The sequence below is a fragment of the Strix uralensis genome, chromosome 19 (assembly GCF_047716275.1).
Source record: "Strix uralensis isolate ZFMK-TIS-50842 chromosome 19, bStrUra1, whole genome shotgun sequence".
Taxonomy (NCBI): domain Eukaryota; kingdom Metazoa; phylum Chordata; class Aves; order Strigiformes; family Strigidae; genus Strix; species Strix uralensis.
This window is the reverse complement of record NC_133990.1, coordinates 13,370,804-13,388,372: the sequence shown is the minus strand read 5'-3', so window position 1 is coordinate 13,388,372 and position 17,569 is coordinate 13,370,804. Positions and strand designations below refer to the sequence as shown.

Below are 17,569 nucleotides of genomic sequence, written 5' to 3'. Positions count from 1 at the left end.
CCTTTTTATTGAAATCACTGCTTAAACCCAAACTATTCTTAAACAGTATTTCCTTGTAAGATTTGCCCAAAACTTAACTAAACCAGCGAACAGATCGTCACTGACCTCCATTAGCTCTGTAGTATAACTCTATGCAAAGCCTATTCCCTTCTTTCTGCCTGTACTGTCAAAGCTTTGATGCATGCACCAATCATCCTCACCCAGAACACTACTCTCACCCTTTTATCATCTCTGTTCTTCCTCACTTCCAAAGACAAAGTAGAATTTTTCCAGTAATTTTTGTCTTACGTTATCTGTCTCAGGTTTCTGGCCAGATCACTTCCCTTTTAATCCTTGAGCTTTCTTCTGATTTGTATTGCATCAGAGTCACACTCTTCATTCTCACCTTCAAGACACCACACAACTCGCATGCTGTACAGGCTATCAGTTCCACATACCTCTCATTTCCCTGGTTTCTAAGTACAGAAACCTCACGCCTCTTTTATCCTCCCCTATTCCCCGAGCCTCACATTTCTCTTCCTTAAGTTTCCTCTTCAAGCCAAACTATTTTCACTGCATCAGCCTTAAGTTCCTCAAAAGTATTTATATAACATAGGGGTTTATAATTTCATAAAGGAAACTGTAAGACATGTATACAAAGAATCTCAGGACTGCTTGCAAGTGCAACACTGGTGCTTCCAAGGCTCATTCCCACACTTTTCTTAAGTCATCCCCTCAGTGATATGTCCAAATTTGGGCTCATTGCATCCAACTCAGACAGTCCTATTGGATCGCTCCTTGCAAGCAGTGCTCTGCGCGCTTGAGATCCTGCACAGCAAACTCCTTGTAACTGGTATTTACATTCCTATAAAGTATCACACATATTTTCAGTGAAGAACAGAACAGTAAATAACAATAGCAGATTTGTTTTCTACAGCTACAATACAACTGCAATGCCTATAAAACCACAGCTCAACCACAGGGAAAACCAATCAACAGATTCTAGTCCGCAGAGGATCATGTTTCTTGTTTTATTTAGAACAGTTTCACTCCCTTCTCTGAACCATCCTCACCATTAATGAGGAGCAAGGCATGCTTCTTGTTCTAGGGCAGATTTCAGCCATCTGTTATGAGAAATTCACTACCGCATTACCGTACAATCTTTGATATTAAAGTGTTTGTATTCTTGTACCTGTTGGGACTCCAGGGTATGGTGGGAGTCATGCTGACATCTGGAAACAAAATACTGTTGTCCTTAATCCTGTCCAAGGCATAATGCATTTCACAGAGGGGTAAGCGATTTAACTGAAACTGAAGTTCGACCTGCAGTACAAAATTAATAAATGAAGAGGTGAACCAAAGTTATTAATTTAGAAAACACTCATTAGACTTTGCTGCATATGATACATTTTTATCCTCCTGCAAACTACTGAGTCTCAGAAGAAAACAGCAAACATCATTCAATTACAAGATTTACGATAAAATTAACTTGCTCCTTTTTTTGTTTGTTTTGAAGCAAAGATAAATACAGCATTTGCTCTAATGTAATTTTGCTGTTTGACTTTCACAATTAGATTCCAATGTACTTTCAGAAAAAAAATTAAAGGAAAAACATTCTTGGAATTATTTTTTGAATATAAAAAAATACTTCTGGAAAACATTACTGTCCTAAAACATTTTTACAAATATAAGCTTCCATCCCTTATTTTAAGAACAACCTCGAAAAAGTGACAGGCCAGAAATTTTTATGGATCAACAGATGACATAAATCAGATGTGTGACCAGCAGAGATAAACCCCAAACATTATTTATTTCTAGTCAAACATTCTGGAATAATATAACTTGTCATTTATGTTCAATTATTAGGACTCTCCAAAAGTTAATTTAACAATTGCTTATCAATACATTTTTTTGTTCTCTCAATTACTTATCTTTTGTTTACTAGCATTAAAACACAATGCCAACAAAATTCTGGTACAAAGCCAGAAACAACATGCAGAGCACGTTAACATCCCTGATTAAATTCAGAACTGAACAATGGATAGTGAAATTAGTTTATACATACATACACTAAAAAAGCAAAGAGAAAAAACACATTCTAAATTTGAACACGGGATAAAAGCAGCTCCTGGGGAAACAATTCATACAAACAGTTCACTCGGATTACCTTTCAGACATATTTAAATTTGCAATTATTAACCTCTACAAATATAAATTATTCTGATCAGAGCATTGTGCCAAAGAACTACATGTTAACAACTAACACAGAAGTCTTCATACAAAATTTGACATAGATTTACACTAATATAAAACAGCATAAGAACACCCAAAGCTGCTGAACTTCAAGTGACTGACATACATTTTTAGTTTTTTTCCAAAGCATCGCTATCTTTCACTAAATATTTATGTAATTACTGTGCTACAACTCTAATGAGCATTTGTGATTAAGTAAGAGTAAGCACCTTTCTGAGATCTACAATGAACTGTGAGCATGCTTACAAACAGCCAGCCAAATTACTGCAACCTCTCTGGAAAAGTACCCCTCATTTACCTGGAAAGCATACCAGTAATATATAAAATTTCTATGGTCATCTTTACCGATAGCTTCCACAACCACCGTACAGAAGCTGGTTCAGTACTACGAATAAATAGATGAGCAAGAGAGAAACAGAGTAAATACAAGTTGAAGCTGGTACATCAGCACCATCACACGGCTGAAGAGACGGGGCAAAGCTGAGGTAGCACGTCCCATGTCATCCCAGAGGAACACCATGAAGGTGACAGTCATACTAAATGTACCCCCATGCCCTAAGCAAAAATCTGGTCTCAGATCTATTAATTTTCTCCACTAGCACTCACTGATTCTCTATCAGTCTGTCCATTATTAATCACTCTTTAATCTCATTATAATTATTGCCACCAACCAAAAAGTTCAACACAAAGCAATACTAGAATATCTTTTTGTAATTATCTTTTCTGTCAACTTATATAAAGACTTTTAAAAGTCTTGTCAGCTAAAATACATTGCCCTTGTAGACTAGAAACAAAACCCAATTTGTTGCTTAAAGATCCCTATGGTTATCAAAATAAGACAGCAAACTTGGGAGAGGGGAAAATGTTAGAAAAGCAATCACTTCTCTGAACATGACAGGCCTCATTCAAAGCCATATAAACTTTCCTAATGAACCTTCTCTGATGGACGAGAATTCCTCCCATGGAAGAATAATTTAGTCTTCTAGATTTAACCACTTGCTGGACCTGACACTGCTTTATCTGCCCACAAACTCACTTCCTACCATAGGGATCACACCTGTGAAAACCCTCTTGTACACCAGTAATGTTTACTACTTGAAAATCATCTCCTTCAGAAGGATTTGCAAAACACAGCCCTTCGCATTTTCTTTTTTTCTAGTATATTTAAATATTACACTGTTCATATTATTATGCAGCATGTAAAACCAGCAATAGCTTTCCTGTAAATAAACGTTTGCTTATATCAGTGCAGAATGTAGCCATTAACTTTCACTCTCTGACAGATACGAAGACATTAAATATTCAACTTGACTATCACATTTTACAGCAAGATGTATAACCATAACTCTGAAGAAAAGGGCAGTAACAAATCTGTACAATGTTAAGCACGGAGTTCACTGAAGTGATTGTAACTGCTAGGAAAACTTTTTCTAAATAGGAAACATGAACATTTAAGAAAATTTTCCCCCACTCTTCCACTGCATAGTTTATTTCTATCTACTACCTCAATAAATACCCTGGTCTTCAGAGCAGTGTGGTTTAGCACTTGTCAAGAATGACAGTTCCAGCTCATCCTGCCTGAAGGGGACCTCAAGCTTCCTTCCAAAGCTCTGGAGAATCACAGAATTATACAATGGTTTGGGTTGAAAGGGATCTTAAAGATCATCTAATTCCAACCCCTCTACCACAGACAGGGACACCTTCCACTAGCCCAGGTTGCCCAAAGCCCCGTCCAACCTGGCCTTGAACCCTGCCAGGGAGGGGGCAGCCACAGCTTCTCTGGGCAGCCTGTGCCAGGGCCTCACCACCCTCACAGGGAAAAATTTCTTCCTTAGATCTGATCTAAATCTCCCCTCTTTCAGTTTAAAACCGTTACCCCTTGTCCTATCCCTACCCCCCTGATCAAGAGTCCCTCCCCACCTTTCCTGTAGCCCCTTTAAGCCCTGGGACATCGCCCTAAGGTCTCCCTGGTGCCTTCTCTTCTCCAGCTGAACCCCCCAACTCTCTCAGCCTGTCCTCACAGGGGAGGGGCTCCAGCCCCCTGATCAACTTTGTGGCCTCTGGATCCGCTCCAACAGGTTCACGTCTGTCTTACACTGGGGGCCCCAGAGCTGGACACAGCACTGCAGGGGGGTCTCACGAGAGTGGAGTAGAGGGGGTGAATCCCCTCCCTCGACCTGCTGGCCACACTTCTCTTGATGCAGCCCAGCACACAGTTGGCTTTCTGGGCTGCGAGCGCACATTGCTGGCTCACAGTCAGTTTTCCATCTACTACTACCCCCAAGTCCTTCTCCGCAGGGCTGCTCTCAATCCACTCCTCGCCCAGCCTGTATTTGTGCTTGGAATTGCCCCGACGCACGTGCAGCACCTTGCACTTGGCCTTGTTGAAACTTCATGAGGTTCACACGGGCCAACCTCTCCAGCCTGTCCAGGTCCCTCTGGAGGGATCCCTTCCCTCCAGCGTGTCGACCACACCACACAGCTTGGTGTTGTCAGTGAACTTGCGCTCAGTCCCACTGTCCATGTCCCCAACAAAGATGTTAAACACCTCCGGTCCCAGTACCGACCCCCGAGGAACACCCCTTGTCACTGCTCTCTACTCGGACACCAAGCCATTGACTTCAACTCTTTGTGTGTGACCACCCATTCAGTTCCTTCTCCACCGGGTGGTCCATCCATGTCTCTCGAATTTAGACAAGGATGGTCTTGAAGGGCAGAGGCAGGAGGGCAGGACAGTGTCAAATGCTTTGCACCAGTCCAGGTAGATGACATCAGTTGCTCTTCCCTTGTCCACCAACACTGTAAGCCCATCACAGAAGGTCACCAAGTTTCTCAGGCATGACTTGCCCTTAGTAGACCCATGCTGGCTGTCATCAATCACCTCCTTATTTTCCATGTACCCCAGCAGAGTTTCCAGGACGATCTGCTCCATAATCCTGCCATACACAGAGGTGAGACTGACTGGCCTGTAGTTCCCTGGGTCTTCCTTTTTTCCCTGGTTAAAAATGGGAGTTATGTTTCCCCTTTTCCTGCCAGCAAGAACTTCAAGTGGAGTGCCACAACTTCTTAAATATGATGGATAGTGGCTGAGCCGCTTCATCTGCCAGATGCATCTCATCAGGTCCCATGGACTTGTGCAGGTTCAGGTTCCTTAAATGGTCTCGAACCTGATCTTCTCCTACAGTGGGCAGTTCTTCATTCTCGCAGTCCCCACCTTTGCCTTCTGCGTTTTGGCCGCTGTGGCTGGAGCCCTTGCCAGTGAAGACTGAGGCAAAAGAGTCACTGAGTACCTCAGCCTTCTCTATATTCCTGGTAACCAGGTCTTACCCATCTCCACCCAGTGCAGATTTCCTTGCCCAACCACATCCCTCAGACGTTTGCAAAAGACTTCCACTCAAATGGCAACGGTCCCAACCTCTCAGTTTGATTTATACAGGAAAAATACCTTTCTCAGACAGACCAAGGCTAACAAAAGACCACCCAATATAACAATGATAATTTAAATGCTGAAAAACTGAGATGTTCATCTGAGCGACACTTTAATAGCTCCTTCTGGGAGTCCAAGCAAGGTGCCTAGCATTAAATACCTCTTATTATCTACCTGCATTCACCACTTTCTTTAACAGCTTGTGATTTGTTTTGGTTTTAATCCAGTTTGGATTGAATCAAAGTTATATTTGCTGTTGCAGAGTACTGAATGAGGCCATCTGTGAAGGATAGGCATGTAACCTGCTTTAATATATATTCCACAATAAGAAAACAGTGGGAAAGGAAGTTAATCCATTGCCAGTTTCACAGAAGAGGACACAGAACAGAGTAACCACTCCAAAAATAAAACAGTCGCATGTTAGTTTGGTCACCAAAGAGAGCAGCAGCCAAGGAGGTTTAAAGCACCAGTTCACTCCATCCCACCCTCATCAATGGTTCACTGATAAAAGCAGAATTGTGTATTTATTATAGTTAAGCCAGGACAACAGGCAAACAAGTGATCAGGAAGTTTGAGATGAATTATTGAAGACGAAAGGAAGCAAACCACCTAACTTACCCCAAACCTACAGAAATAAAAGCAATTTTGTTAAAGAATCACATAGGGACTACTAACTCCACTGAAGACAACAGCAGAATTTTCAGCATCTTTAATAGAAACGTTATACATCCAAATTATAATATCCTCAGTTCTAACCTCAGGATCCCTTTCTAAATTTTCAGTCAATACTTAATCAGAAAAAATTTCTTCACAATTAGAATTCATTAAGATATAGGTAACACTTTGAGGATTTGACCACCAGTTCACCAATATATGTATGAAGTACTAAAAGACTTTACAAATAACTTTAGGACCCAGTTTTTAATGCAGAATAGATTTGCTGCCTCAGGCGAAGTTTTATAAAGACACTCAAAGAAAAATAAGCCAGTTACCGAAGCCCCATCTCATTTTGTATTCCAGTGGAGTTTCTGACAGAATCAATTAGTAAGTTTAATTATTGTTTTAAGAAAACAAACACAAAGCCAAGAGACCAGAACAACGTAAGTCTTCCCAGACCAATTATCCATGTTAAATTAAGACATTAGGATTCTTGCATATGTTTCCCCAAAACAAAATTAATGGGAGGAGATAATCGTTTGGTGAAAATGCATTTATTTCAAGCAATGCCAGTGACCTTAATTTGAGGTTATTTCTGTTTGGTGGTAAGATCAATCACAAAGTCTAAAGCAGATAAACTCCTCACCTATCCCCAGTGTGTAAGTATTTAACTTTAACTAGAGTTTTGTCTTCCCTTAGTGTATTAGCTGTAAATGCATGTATCTTGTTTGCAAGCTACACAATTTTTCTTTTTTTTTTAAATATATCCTAACCCATTTCATGTTGATTGCAAAATAAACAAAAGCCTAATCTTACCACCAACGCAATTTTCTCTAGCAAAAGTGTTGTAAGTCCTCATTTTGTGACTGAATGCCTCCAAGACAGATAAATATCCATCTTGAATAAGTGTCAGCAGAGTGAGAGCCATGGAGGCAAGTATTATCATTCTGAAACACGGGATATCTGTAATAGAAGTATTTATTCACCTTCCTCATGCCTCCATCTACCAACTCTCATCATCTTCATCAAGAAAATACTGTAAGTTGAAGACTTTTCCAGTGAAGGACAATATTCCTTTTGTTCTGATATGGGTGCCGAAAGCAGCACAAGGCCCACTGATAAACTCAACAGATCTTATTAAAAATTAATCTCACCTCAGGCCTAGGAACAAATAGCGGAATCCACAATGACACAAACAAAAAGAATGAGAAGATACAAAAAGAATGAGAAGATACAAAATAAGGAATCCAAGATGCAAGTTATCAAAGACTGAGTTCAAGCTCAAGCTATGTCAAGAGCAGCAGATATTTAAAAAAAGGGTTTTTTTGGAGAACACACATAGGAATAGAAAACTCCCTCATTCAACTTCATTAAGAAAAGGGTCCTGAGGTCTCCGGTGAGAATAGCTATGGTTAACAGACCAATGGAAGCCACATGAGAGAGACTAAGCTGGAGAAAAGTCCAGGCAGCAGGAGTAAGCAATACATTCAGTGGTTTCAGAATGAGAGGGGAGAAGGTGGGTAGGTCTGGTGAAAGAGAAGTGGAAGAAAGCCCATGAGCTACCCACAGACACCTACCTGAAGGAAAATAAAAATAAGACAAAGTCTTCCTTTAAAACTCCATCAAGAGAAGGCTTTGTATTTGAACCAGAGATGTAAAAACAATGTCCAAGACAACTTACAAATCACACTCTCAAAACCATGAGATACACAACCAAAAATCTGCAAGCAATGCCTAATCATCTCTGAATTTTACGTTTTAATGAATTTCGTTTCTGGCATTTTTACTTTGTAACAGTTCTAAAATATTAATTTCCAAATAATAAGATTTACATATACATACACACACACATATATACAAGTATATTTACGTATAAAAAGATTTCACTTATCCGAAATTCTCATCCATGCTCTGCTTTCTGCATTTGATGATGAATAATAAAACTTGTATCTTCAAGCAATTATTTTGGGAGGAGTCAAAACAGACATAATGCAAACAGTTCCCATACCAGAACCACTTCCACTCAGACTTACCTGCATTTCACAGTCTGCCCGAAGATTAAGTTCTTCGCAGCATTCCCTGGATACCCTCAAGAAGATATAATCTTTTGTTTTCTCCTCAATAGCTGCTTCATAAACCTTCTCTTTGGTTCCTTGGGTCTGTGCTGACTTCTCTTTAGTGACAGGCAATAAATAAACAGCATTGACTTTGGTCATCACCAGCCGTCCAGCCAAAGTGTCTTCCGAAAGCGTTTCAGTGAGCTTAAAGCGGCCAAAAAGTTGTCCATTTTGGGCATACTTTGCACCTCCAGAAACACCAGTGAGCATGAAGCTTGCTACAATCTGCAATTGCACTTTTATGTTGAACCTATGTAAGAAAGTATCAAGTCAGTGCAGAAAAATGCTCTCCGATTCAGAAATTTCACGCATTCAGACTGAAGAGTCACTGCCTTACATTCTGAATATATAACTTTTACACATAAACACGTATAGCCAAACTGGCCCTTCGTAAGTATGTAGCTGTAAAATGTTTATACATCATCCTTTTGATTATAGCCTATAAAACATATATTTAAAAGAATCGACATCTATGAAGCTTAAAAAAAGAACCCTCACAAGAGAGAATCGAATACTAGATTTTCTGAGACCATAATAAGTTTAGGGTGAATTAGAGTTGCTGTGCATGTCCCAAAGCAGTAAAAATTTCTATTTAAATAGTTTGTAAGTTTATGTTAAGTATTCAAGGAGAGATGTGCAAAGAACAGAGTAAGATTCCTAGTTATTTCATGTATCTCTTCCAGGCTGCACACCAAAGAGGGTAATCTACATCTTAAAAGGTACATTGTATTATACCTATAATTCAGAGGGATTGATTAAAATGCCTTGAAATCAGAATGTAGGCATAAGAATGAGATAATTTTATTTGAAACGAGGGTATGCATCACAGGCTCAGCCATATAAACCATCTATCCACAGAATTTCAATTAGCAGCAAGTTCTTCCTGTAATCATACATGTAACAAATTCATTCTTTGTAGTTACCATTTTCTAGAAGTCACATGCATAACACATTAAAGTGACTTATTAGCACACTTTATTGATCTCTCACCAATACACAGTAATCATGTCCTAGTGTTGGGTTTTTTTAAACAGATTGCTTCAACCTGGTTTTAAAAAGAGCAAAAGGGGAGCTACACTAACAATACTCAGTTCTCATCCGCAATTTTTTCCTGAATTTGCAACAAAATTACAGAAAGAAGTAAAAAACAAAGGTTTTCACAAATGAAATAAAATCTCTTGGAAATAACACTCATTCTCTTATAATACTTCTCATACTCATACTGCTTTTATTTGATCTGTTCTTCTTCTAAATTCTATTTTAACATAATACACTCATAATTTATCATTTAAGCCCTGTAGTATCAATAATCATAAGCCTGTAACAATAAAATCCAACATTTTAGCCTGCTTGGTAATTAAACATCTACCAAAACCAATCAAATATATTTTTTTCGTATCTGGAAAATCATGAGTCTTGCACGAAAATTGCAAGTTTGCCCCCTTGTGGTAATAGTTGCTTCTTTACGTAATACGGGCATTAAGTCAGATCCAAATTTTACACTCCTCCACTCTCAAAAAGTAAGAGATGTCTTCTTACTGCACACGGATTTGTTCAGTTCATCAGTAGCCACAAAGATTACTGCACAAGCTACAGTTAAAGGAATCACTCAAAAGTACATACTTCAGGGAGCACACTAGAATTAAGTGTGACCTTTCCACAGGTGCTAGAAAACACAACAAAAAACAAGCTTTCTTCTATACAAGTGTTGCACTATTCCAAAGGAGCAAGCTAGCAACACCTAAAACAGCTCATATCTCATTCAGATGATTGCTAAAATACTATATAAAATGTTTAACACACTATCCAAGAGCTGGGCATTATTACTAAGATATTACCACTTGCTATTGTGAATTTATTTTGTTAAAGCTTTCTTAAAGTTGAACCCCTGTGCTGCTAAATATGTATCAGGTCGTTCTCAAATTAGGATTTGTGAAAACGGGATGGAAAAACGGTATTACTGCTGTTCTGAGACAAGGCACAAGTTAGCGGCTTCACAGATGACTGAATCTGCTGTGCTAAAGGGAATCTAAAGTTTAAGAGATTATCAAGCCATTTCCATTGAGTAAGCTGACACCTTCTGGCAAAGTGTTAAACTACAAAAACCTCTAAGGATTAGATTTTTAAAAAATCAAATGTTGCTTCTTTCATCCATTCCTCAACCTTGTTTGCAGGTTTATACCAAAGAAGCTTTTCAGTCAGGCTTACACAAATCGAACAAACAAAAACTTACATTTCCTCCTAAGCACTGCAAAATCCCAGCCTAATTGAAGTGATAACGGAACTAGCTAAGAAAAAGCCTGTTGTTCATATTTAAAAACACAGAAATCAAAGAAAGACTTCATAAATCATTAATCCACTCAGTACCAAAGCAAACAATAAATTCCCAAAGGCCAAGTAAACCCATTCTGAACAAAGCCCCATATAACACTTTTCTAAAATCACGTTCAGCACACCTCCTCTTACATTTATACATGCAGAGTTCAGACAGGGTGTGCAGTGTGACACCTATCTACGCACTGATAAATGTAAGACACAGTAATGACAAAAGCAAATTTATTTTCCATCAAACTCAGTATTTCATGTTTTCACAGCCTTGAGGATAAATCTGCTCTGTAATTCTGGTAGCAGATAGTGTACTGCATGGAAGGAGCTATATGTCACCTCACACACTCTTTAATGTTCATACAAGAAAATACACAGTACATTCTTGCCACTCTAACAATTATATGCTGGTTTTCTTTGGAATGTGCAAGAGAGAAAGGAAGAGTTTTAAAACCATCAACAGGTGTATGTAGGGCAACACTTTCCAAAACGAAACTAGTACCGAGATCAAACATTGTTTTGCTTTTTCTTACAGAGTACATTTGCATTTGGAAAGTAAACAGCAGTAGCTCCCTTACTGTGATGTACTCATGGAGCAATTTTTATAAATGCCTCATGAAATATGACAATAAACCTCATTTAAAAAGTAAAGCTCTCTGAGACTATCCAGAATGAACTCCCTTATAACTGAGTTCAAGACTTTTTAAAGCCACTGCAATCTTCATCCTACACTTCCACTCAGGTGATCCCACATAAAGCCTGAAACAGTGTTTTCCTACAAAATGAGAAAGCAACATTCTTAAAACCCAGCAATACACTCCACTCTGAAGAGCAGACACTCATGTTATCCCAGTCTTGTCATAAGAGGCCATGTTGACATCCCTACTACTTTTACGATATACATACACAAACCCATTAGCGAGCAGCAGCTCATCAACATTTTCACTCGTGGCACCCCTTCAGAGGTGTTACAACCCACTTGCATTTGTATTTCTGGGCCCCTTTCTAAGCTTGCAACCCTGACACGTCACTAGAGAATACCAAGTGTGTGATCTTAGCCGCAGAGGATCAGAAAAGCGTGCTAGTTTGAGCCTTGTTGCAATAAAGTGGGTCAGCTACAAGATCAAAAGAGTATTTCTGTCGTCAACACTATCAAAACAGAAGATTTCAAGAACATTAATAAAACTCACTTTTATTAATCTACTAGATAGAAAAAGAAGAACAATAACTTATCGCTGCACCAAATTGTCCAAAGGGGAAGCATTACACACAGGATACACTCATTGTTCTTTTGTATCTACAGGCATGCTGCTCTTTGGTTTCCTATGAGGCATGAGAGTGTAATTCTCAATGTGAAAATTCACTCAGTAAAAATATTGTTTACTTTTCTATCATATTTAATAATGTTTACTTTAAACCCACTTTTGGTTTAAAAAGCCTTAGAAAAGTCAACCTGATTATAAATATGTATGATGGAGAGTACTTCTGTATGCTGAAAACAGTGTTCAAGCATGATTCCTCCGTATGTTAGATTCCAGCTCAAGAGCAGAGAGCAGCAGTGATGAAAGATATGAAGAACAATAGTTCAAATATACTGCCCTTCATCTGAGATACAAAAAAGAAACTGAATCAGTTTTCTGCTTTAAAAGCATTAGAAATACAACTACTCATAGTATTTTCTTCCTAAATTCTCTGTAGCTCCAGGAGTGGTTTGTCTTAAAAGACATTTCTGATTTGGAACTTCAGTAACTGATAGAACTAAATTCGCTACCAAATTAGGTTAAAGGGAAGTTACACCTTTTTGACTTTCCATTCTGAGTAGTGCAACACTTTAAAACTCTTTCATACCACATGATTGCAGGCAAAGTTTTTAACCACAAATATCAAACTACAGAAGAAAGGCCCATGAAAGTCTATACATGGGAAGTTCACATCTTTTTCTTAACTCGGTATTTGTTCATGCAGCTAATGCAGTTGGGTGATACATACATAATACCTAAAGACAGAACAAAACAATGTATACTACATGCCTTTTATTAGGAACTTTTATTAGGAACTTTTATTCAGAAGCTGGGTTTCAGCCTATTTAGAGAATAAATATAAAAGTCAGCTGCCACATCATCGTAAGATCAGAGTTTGATCCACCCACAATTCAACCTTTTATACAAAGATTTCATATATCACTTTGCCATAACCTATTTCCACCAAGAACAAACTTACTATTATTAATACCTTTTTGCATAGAAAGAGCCAAAAAGCTACATACAAAAATAATTATTATCCAGACATTAACAAAGCATTGTACAACAGCTGTTTAGTGCCTCCAACTGTAAGCATAGACTGATACATACTATTTGTTTTAAATGAGTTACCAATAAATTACATTTGTTAAGTGCTAGTGACCCTTACCAAAAGTTACTATTTCCAGACTAATACTCAAATTCATTTCAAAGAAACGGGAAGAATTAGCATCTTAAACAAGCATGTAGGTTTAAAGAAGGTGTCATCCTCATTGTAATAGCAAGAAATATCCATGAAATATTTTTATAAAGGTATCACTTACTTGCTAACTTCCTTATACTGTGCTATTTCCTCTATATAAAGGAGGTCATGTAGCCGTGACTGATAGTTGGTCTTGGTCAATGATTTGTCCAGGACAGATTGTGTAAATAGCTGGTCAGCAGACAGAGGGATTTGGTATCTGGTAAGAAGGCTCTTCTCCAATTCAGTAGTTTCATTAGGCTCAAATTCTACAATAGTCTTAGAAGTAGAATCCCAACGCTTAGCTGTGGTTAGTAGCTGTTGCCGTGCATGCATCAGGTATTCAAGATCTGGATGTAGACACATAATAGGGAAAGGAAATAATTCAAACTCCATAGGTGTTTGGGTTTTCTTTAAAAAAAAAACCAACACAACACCCAACAACAACAAAAACACACTACTAAAATAATCCCATTAGATATAATGAACTACACGTAGGTAAAAGTCTCCTCTGCCTACAACAGCTTTAGTAAATTCATTGCTAGTACTTACCATCCCTACTTCCTGAGTAGAGAGCAAGCAGGCTCTCAAACAGTATCAGAAAATAAAATACTCTCTAGACAGCAAATAGAATTAATACGGACAAACAAGGAAAGCACTTTTATTTTAATAATCACAAGTAATTTTGACAGACTTGGCACTGCAGTATCTTTCAAAGCCTAGCTGCAACATCACCTCATTTCAAAAATATAAAGCAGTGAAGAACCTTACAATATATAAGATTCAGAAGGTAATAAAAACAAGTCAATAAGCTAGCTGGTAAGAAATCATCATATTTGCAACAATGTGAAAGTCTTTCTTTGGTCTAGAAAGTCTATTCTACCATACCATACGTATTCTGCAGACAATTGCCTTATATAGCCAAAGTTAAAAACTTTGGAAATTTAACCTAACATGATATCAAGTTAGAAAATTGAAAGGAAACTAATTTTTTAGCATACCCTAATTTCAGGGACCACATAGCTTAAATGAGAAACAGAAGACCAAGCACTGTCTACAGCCACCCAAAATATATTCATTAACGCCACAAAAACACTATGACAACAGTTAACAGAACTGCAGTTAAATTGCAGAGCTGAAAATATTTGGCATTTATAGTGAAGCTATAATATCTTAATGTATTATCTCTGAGTAAGATTTAAGATAGGTATCCAGGATATCACACCAACGCTGAAAAATGTGCAAAAAAGACATTTTCGAATTCTAATTAAACACTTAACATCATCTTGACTGTCTATTCTAAATAGAAGGAAAACAGCTTTTTAGCAAAAGAAATCTCAGTTCAGCTTGACTATGACTACAGGAATGCAGCTTATTTTACTCACTAATCTCATGTGTTCACGAAGAAGCCGCATTTAAATATCTACCTCAAGCCTGAACTGTATTAGTGGCTATAGTTACTGTATGACAAGAAAAAGTCCATGTTTGTGTGGTTTCTGTGTTTGAAATCATTTCACCATAAATGAAGCTTTCTCTGGTACTAACCACACTTCTGATCACAAAAGCTCAGTAATTTTGTTAGGATTGAGTCCTTGTTTGCTAGAAAGACAGCCATTTAACTCCAAGCACTAGAGAGGCTTCCACTGGAAGCCCGACATAAACAGTTCCTGGCACAGATTGTGCGTACAGTGACCCTTTCTTAAATAGCATTTTGTGCATTCTCAGTGCACAGAAAACTTCTTAGTTCTCTTTTTCCACAGCAAATAAAGATTTCAAAATGCATAATGAAGGCTCCTCCATTCAAATATTTTAATGTTCACCTCTCTCTCCTGCCTACATATCTAAACAAGGTCCTGAATTACACGCAAATGTAGAGACCTCGGGCATCTTTCTTTTTGAAAAACACTTCTATGAGATCCCAGTTCTTATATACCAAAAGCAAAAGCAACAACAGAATCGGACACACATCCAACATAGTTATCCCCTTCACTTGCCTGCTTACACACTTCTTAAGATTACCCCAGGATACTGTATCTTTATCTGTAAAGCACCTAGCACTCCTTTCATTCGAAATAAATGTTAGTAACAACCTGCTTGAAGACTTCAGTATCTGTCTACACACAGACAAGCAATATGTGAAAAGGAAATATCAGTAACTAAAGCTATCTCAGCTTCACCCATCCCTATCACGGGGACTTGAATTGCCTATTCCTTGTATCGCTTTGGTTAGTAGTTAGTTAAAGCCAACGAGGACCCAGACCGTAGACTGGTTTGACAGTAACTTGGCAAATAAGTTATGGCTTGGTTCTCTTGATCTTAAAACAGCTTTACAATAAAAGGACACCTATCCTCCACAAACTCAATGCCTTAAGAAGCCTGTCACCTGCGATTACCCACACTGTTACATGGAGATCATGTAACAGTTCCTGAAAAGACCACAGCCTTGCTTCTAAGCATAGCTTCTCATTCGCAATGCAATAATCTCTGCTTCAAGAGACATTACAACTTGTACAGTCTTCCTGCTCTTGGCTACAAGTACTTGGGTCATCTGGAAAGATCAGTTCATGATCTTTGGTATCCGCTATGTACAGTTTCTTTTTGTTAATGTTGCAAATGTTAGCCTGTTATATGAAAATAAAGGCCAGGAATAGAACGCTGCTGTTTTCTTAGTTTCAACTTTTTTCCTTCTTTTTTCTTTTTTTTCTTCCCGCTTATATCCCAGTGCTACAATTCATTTCTTTGGTGTTTGTATCTCTCCAATTTTCATAAAAAATTACCATACTCTATCCCTTGCTTGCTGCCAAGTGACAGAGAGACCTATATTTAGCTCTCAATCTTTTAATCCTAAATCAAAGTGCTTCCTTCATTTTTGCACCTCTTCGAACATCTTTCAATTTGTTGACATCTTTTTGATAATGAAGTTATTTCAGGCTTGAACTGAAAGGCACAGACCAGTTTCATAAACAGAATACAACCCTTACAGTAACATGTAATTAATATTTTTTTTTTACTTGAACACAAAGACATAGTCACACTTTCTTCACATTTTCAAAATTTGTGTCAACAGCAATTGAGTTACAAGCCTATACTCTGCCTCTTGCCTTTGACAACCCTAGTCTGATATTGCAAGTGGAGGGGGAAAAAAAAAAAAAACAAAACCAAGCAACTTCTCTGATAGTCTGCTTTAATTAATGAATGAATGACCAGGTGTATTCTTATACAGAAACACTTCATATCTCTACTGACCTTCTTCTATGTGCTTAATGTTTTCATCAATACAAGAATGATTATAAAAACATAAACCTACTCTAACTTCCAGTGCTGCCTTCAGACACGTACCAAACTAGAAATTCCCAGCACTTCGCCAAGATTTAGGAGCCATATCCTGACACAGAGTACTAGTCATACTCCAGTTATCTGCCTTATTTAGACCCTCTGAAGCTTCTGCCCACTATTTATATTCATGTATATGATGAACATAATGTGCAGTAAAAGACATTCATTAGCTGTTAATACAGATGCTGTTCTGTCCAGAAACGTGAAACGAGATGTCATGAAAGACTTCCACTATTTCAAAAGAATTTTTTAATACATTACCTTCAGTTGAAGCAGCATCAATCATTACTCGTTGCATGAGGACTGGTTCTAATCCAAAGTCAAACACAACAGTTTGGCGAAAAGTTCCAAAGATTTCTGTGTTAAATGCTATACTGACTTTGTATATATAATGGTCTATTCCGTTCTGGACCATCTTTCCTCCTATCCATTCCTGACAGTTTTCTGGAACTTCTTGTGATACCTGGGTATTGCTGTCTCCAGCAGATATTGCAACGATACTAAAATGTGGACGATGGGCATCATAAAGCAATGCCACTCGATACAGCATTCTTGCAGGCTATAAAAAAAATGCAAAGGTTGAAGTGACAGTATGTTGGAAAACTGAAATTATCCAGGAATATCTTCATTTGCAATTGGATAATGAGAGCTTATAAGAACTCTCAGCTTCTCAGAGCAGGTACAAGTCCTGCCTGCTTTCGAGAAACCTAGGCAGTCAGCACATAATCACCACAGCTGCTGGGAAAAAAGAGAAGGGATGGTGCTAGGAAGTTTCTCTATTTTAAGAATTATACAATTGAAATCTTAATTGCAAAAGGTTATGGGCTGAATTCTAGTTATTATTGACTCACTTTCAAAAGATAAGTAGTCCTACCTTACAGGTGAGCGCAAATGTCCATGTCTGATGAGACTTTTTGGTGGTGACAGTTACCGATAGCTCAGGACTATGTTCTACTCTCACTCCTTCTACACATTCACTAAGCTAGATTAAAAG

General features: G+C 38.1%; 1 protein-coding gene across 5 annotated transcripts in view; it reads right to left on the bottom strand.

Moving 5' to 3' along the window:
• Positions 1-17,569, bottom strand: part of HELZ (helicase with zinc finger) — a 93,188-nt gene that overhangs the window by 43,675 nt on the left and 31,944 nt on the right. For all 5 annotated transcript variants that reach the window (XM_074889304.1, XM_074889302.1, XM_074889303.1 and 2 more), the window contains 5 exons: positions 17,450-17,557; positions 16,837-17,134; positions 13,322-13,589; positions 8,350-8,683; positions 1,172-1,302 (listed from right to left, as the gene is read on the bottom strand). In XM_074889304.1, coding sequence (XP_074745405.1) covers positions 1,172-1,302; positions 8,350-8,683; positions 13,322-13,589; positions 16,837-17,134; positions 17,450-17,557 — 1,139 coding nt within the window. The remainder of the gene's footprint in view (positions 1-1,171; positions 1,303-8,349; positions 8,684-13,321; positions 13,590-16,836; positions 17,135-17,449; positions 17,558-17,569) is intronic.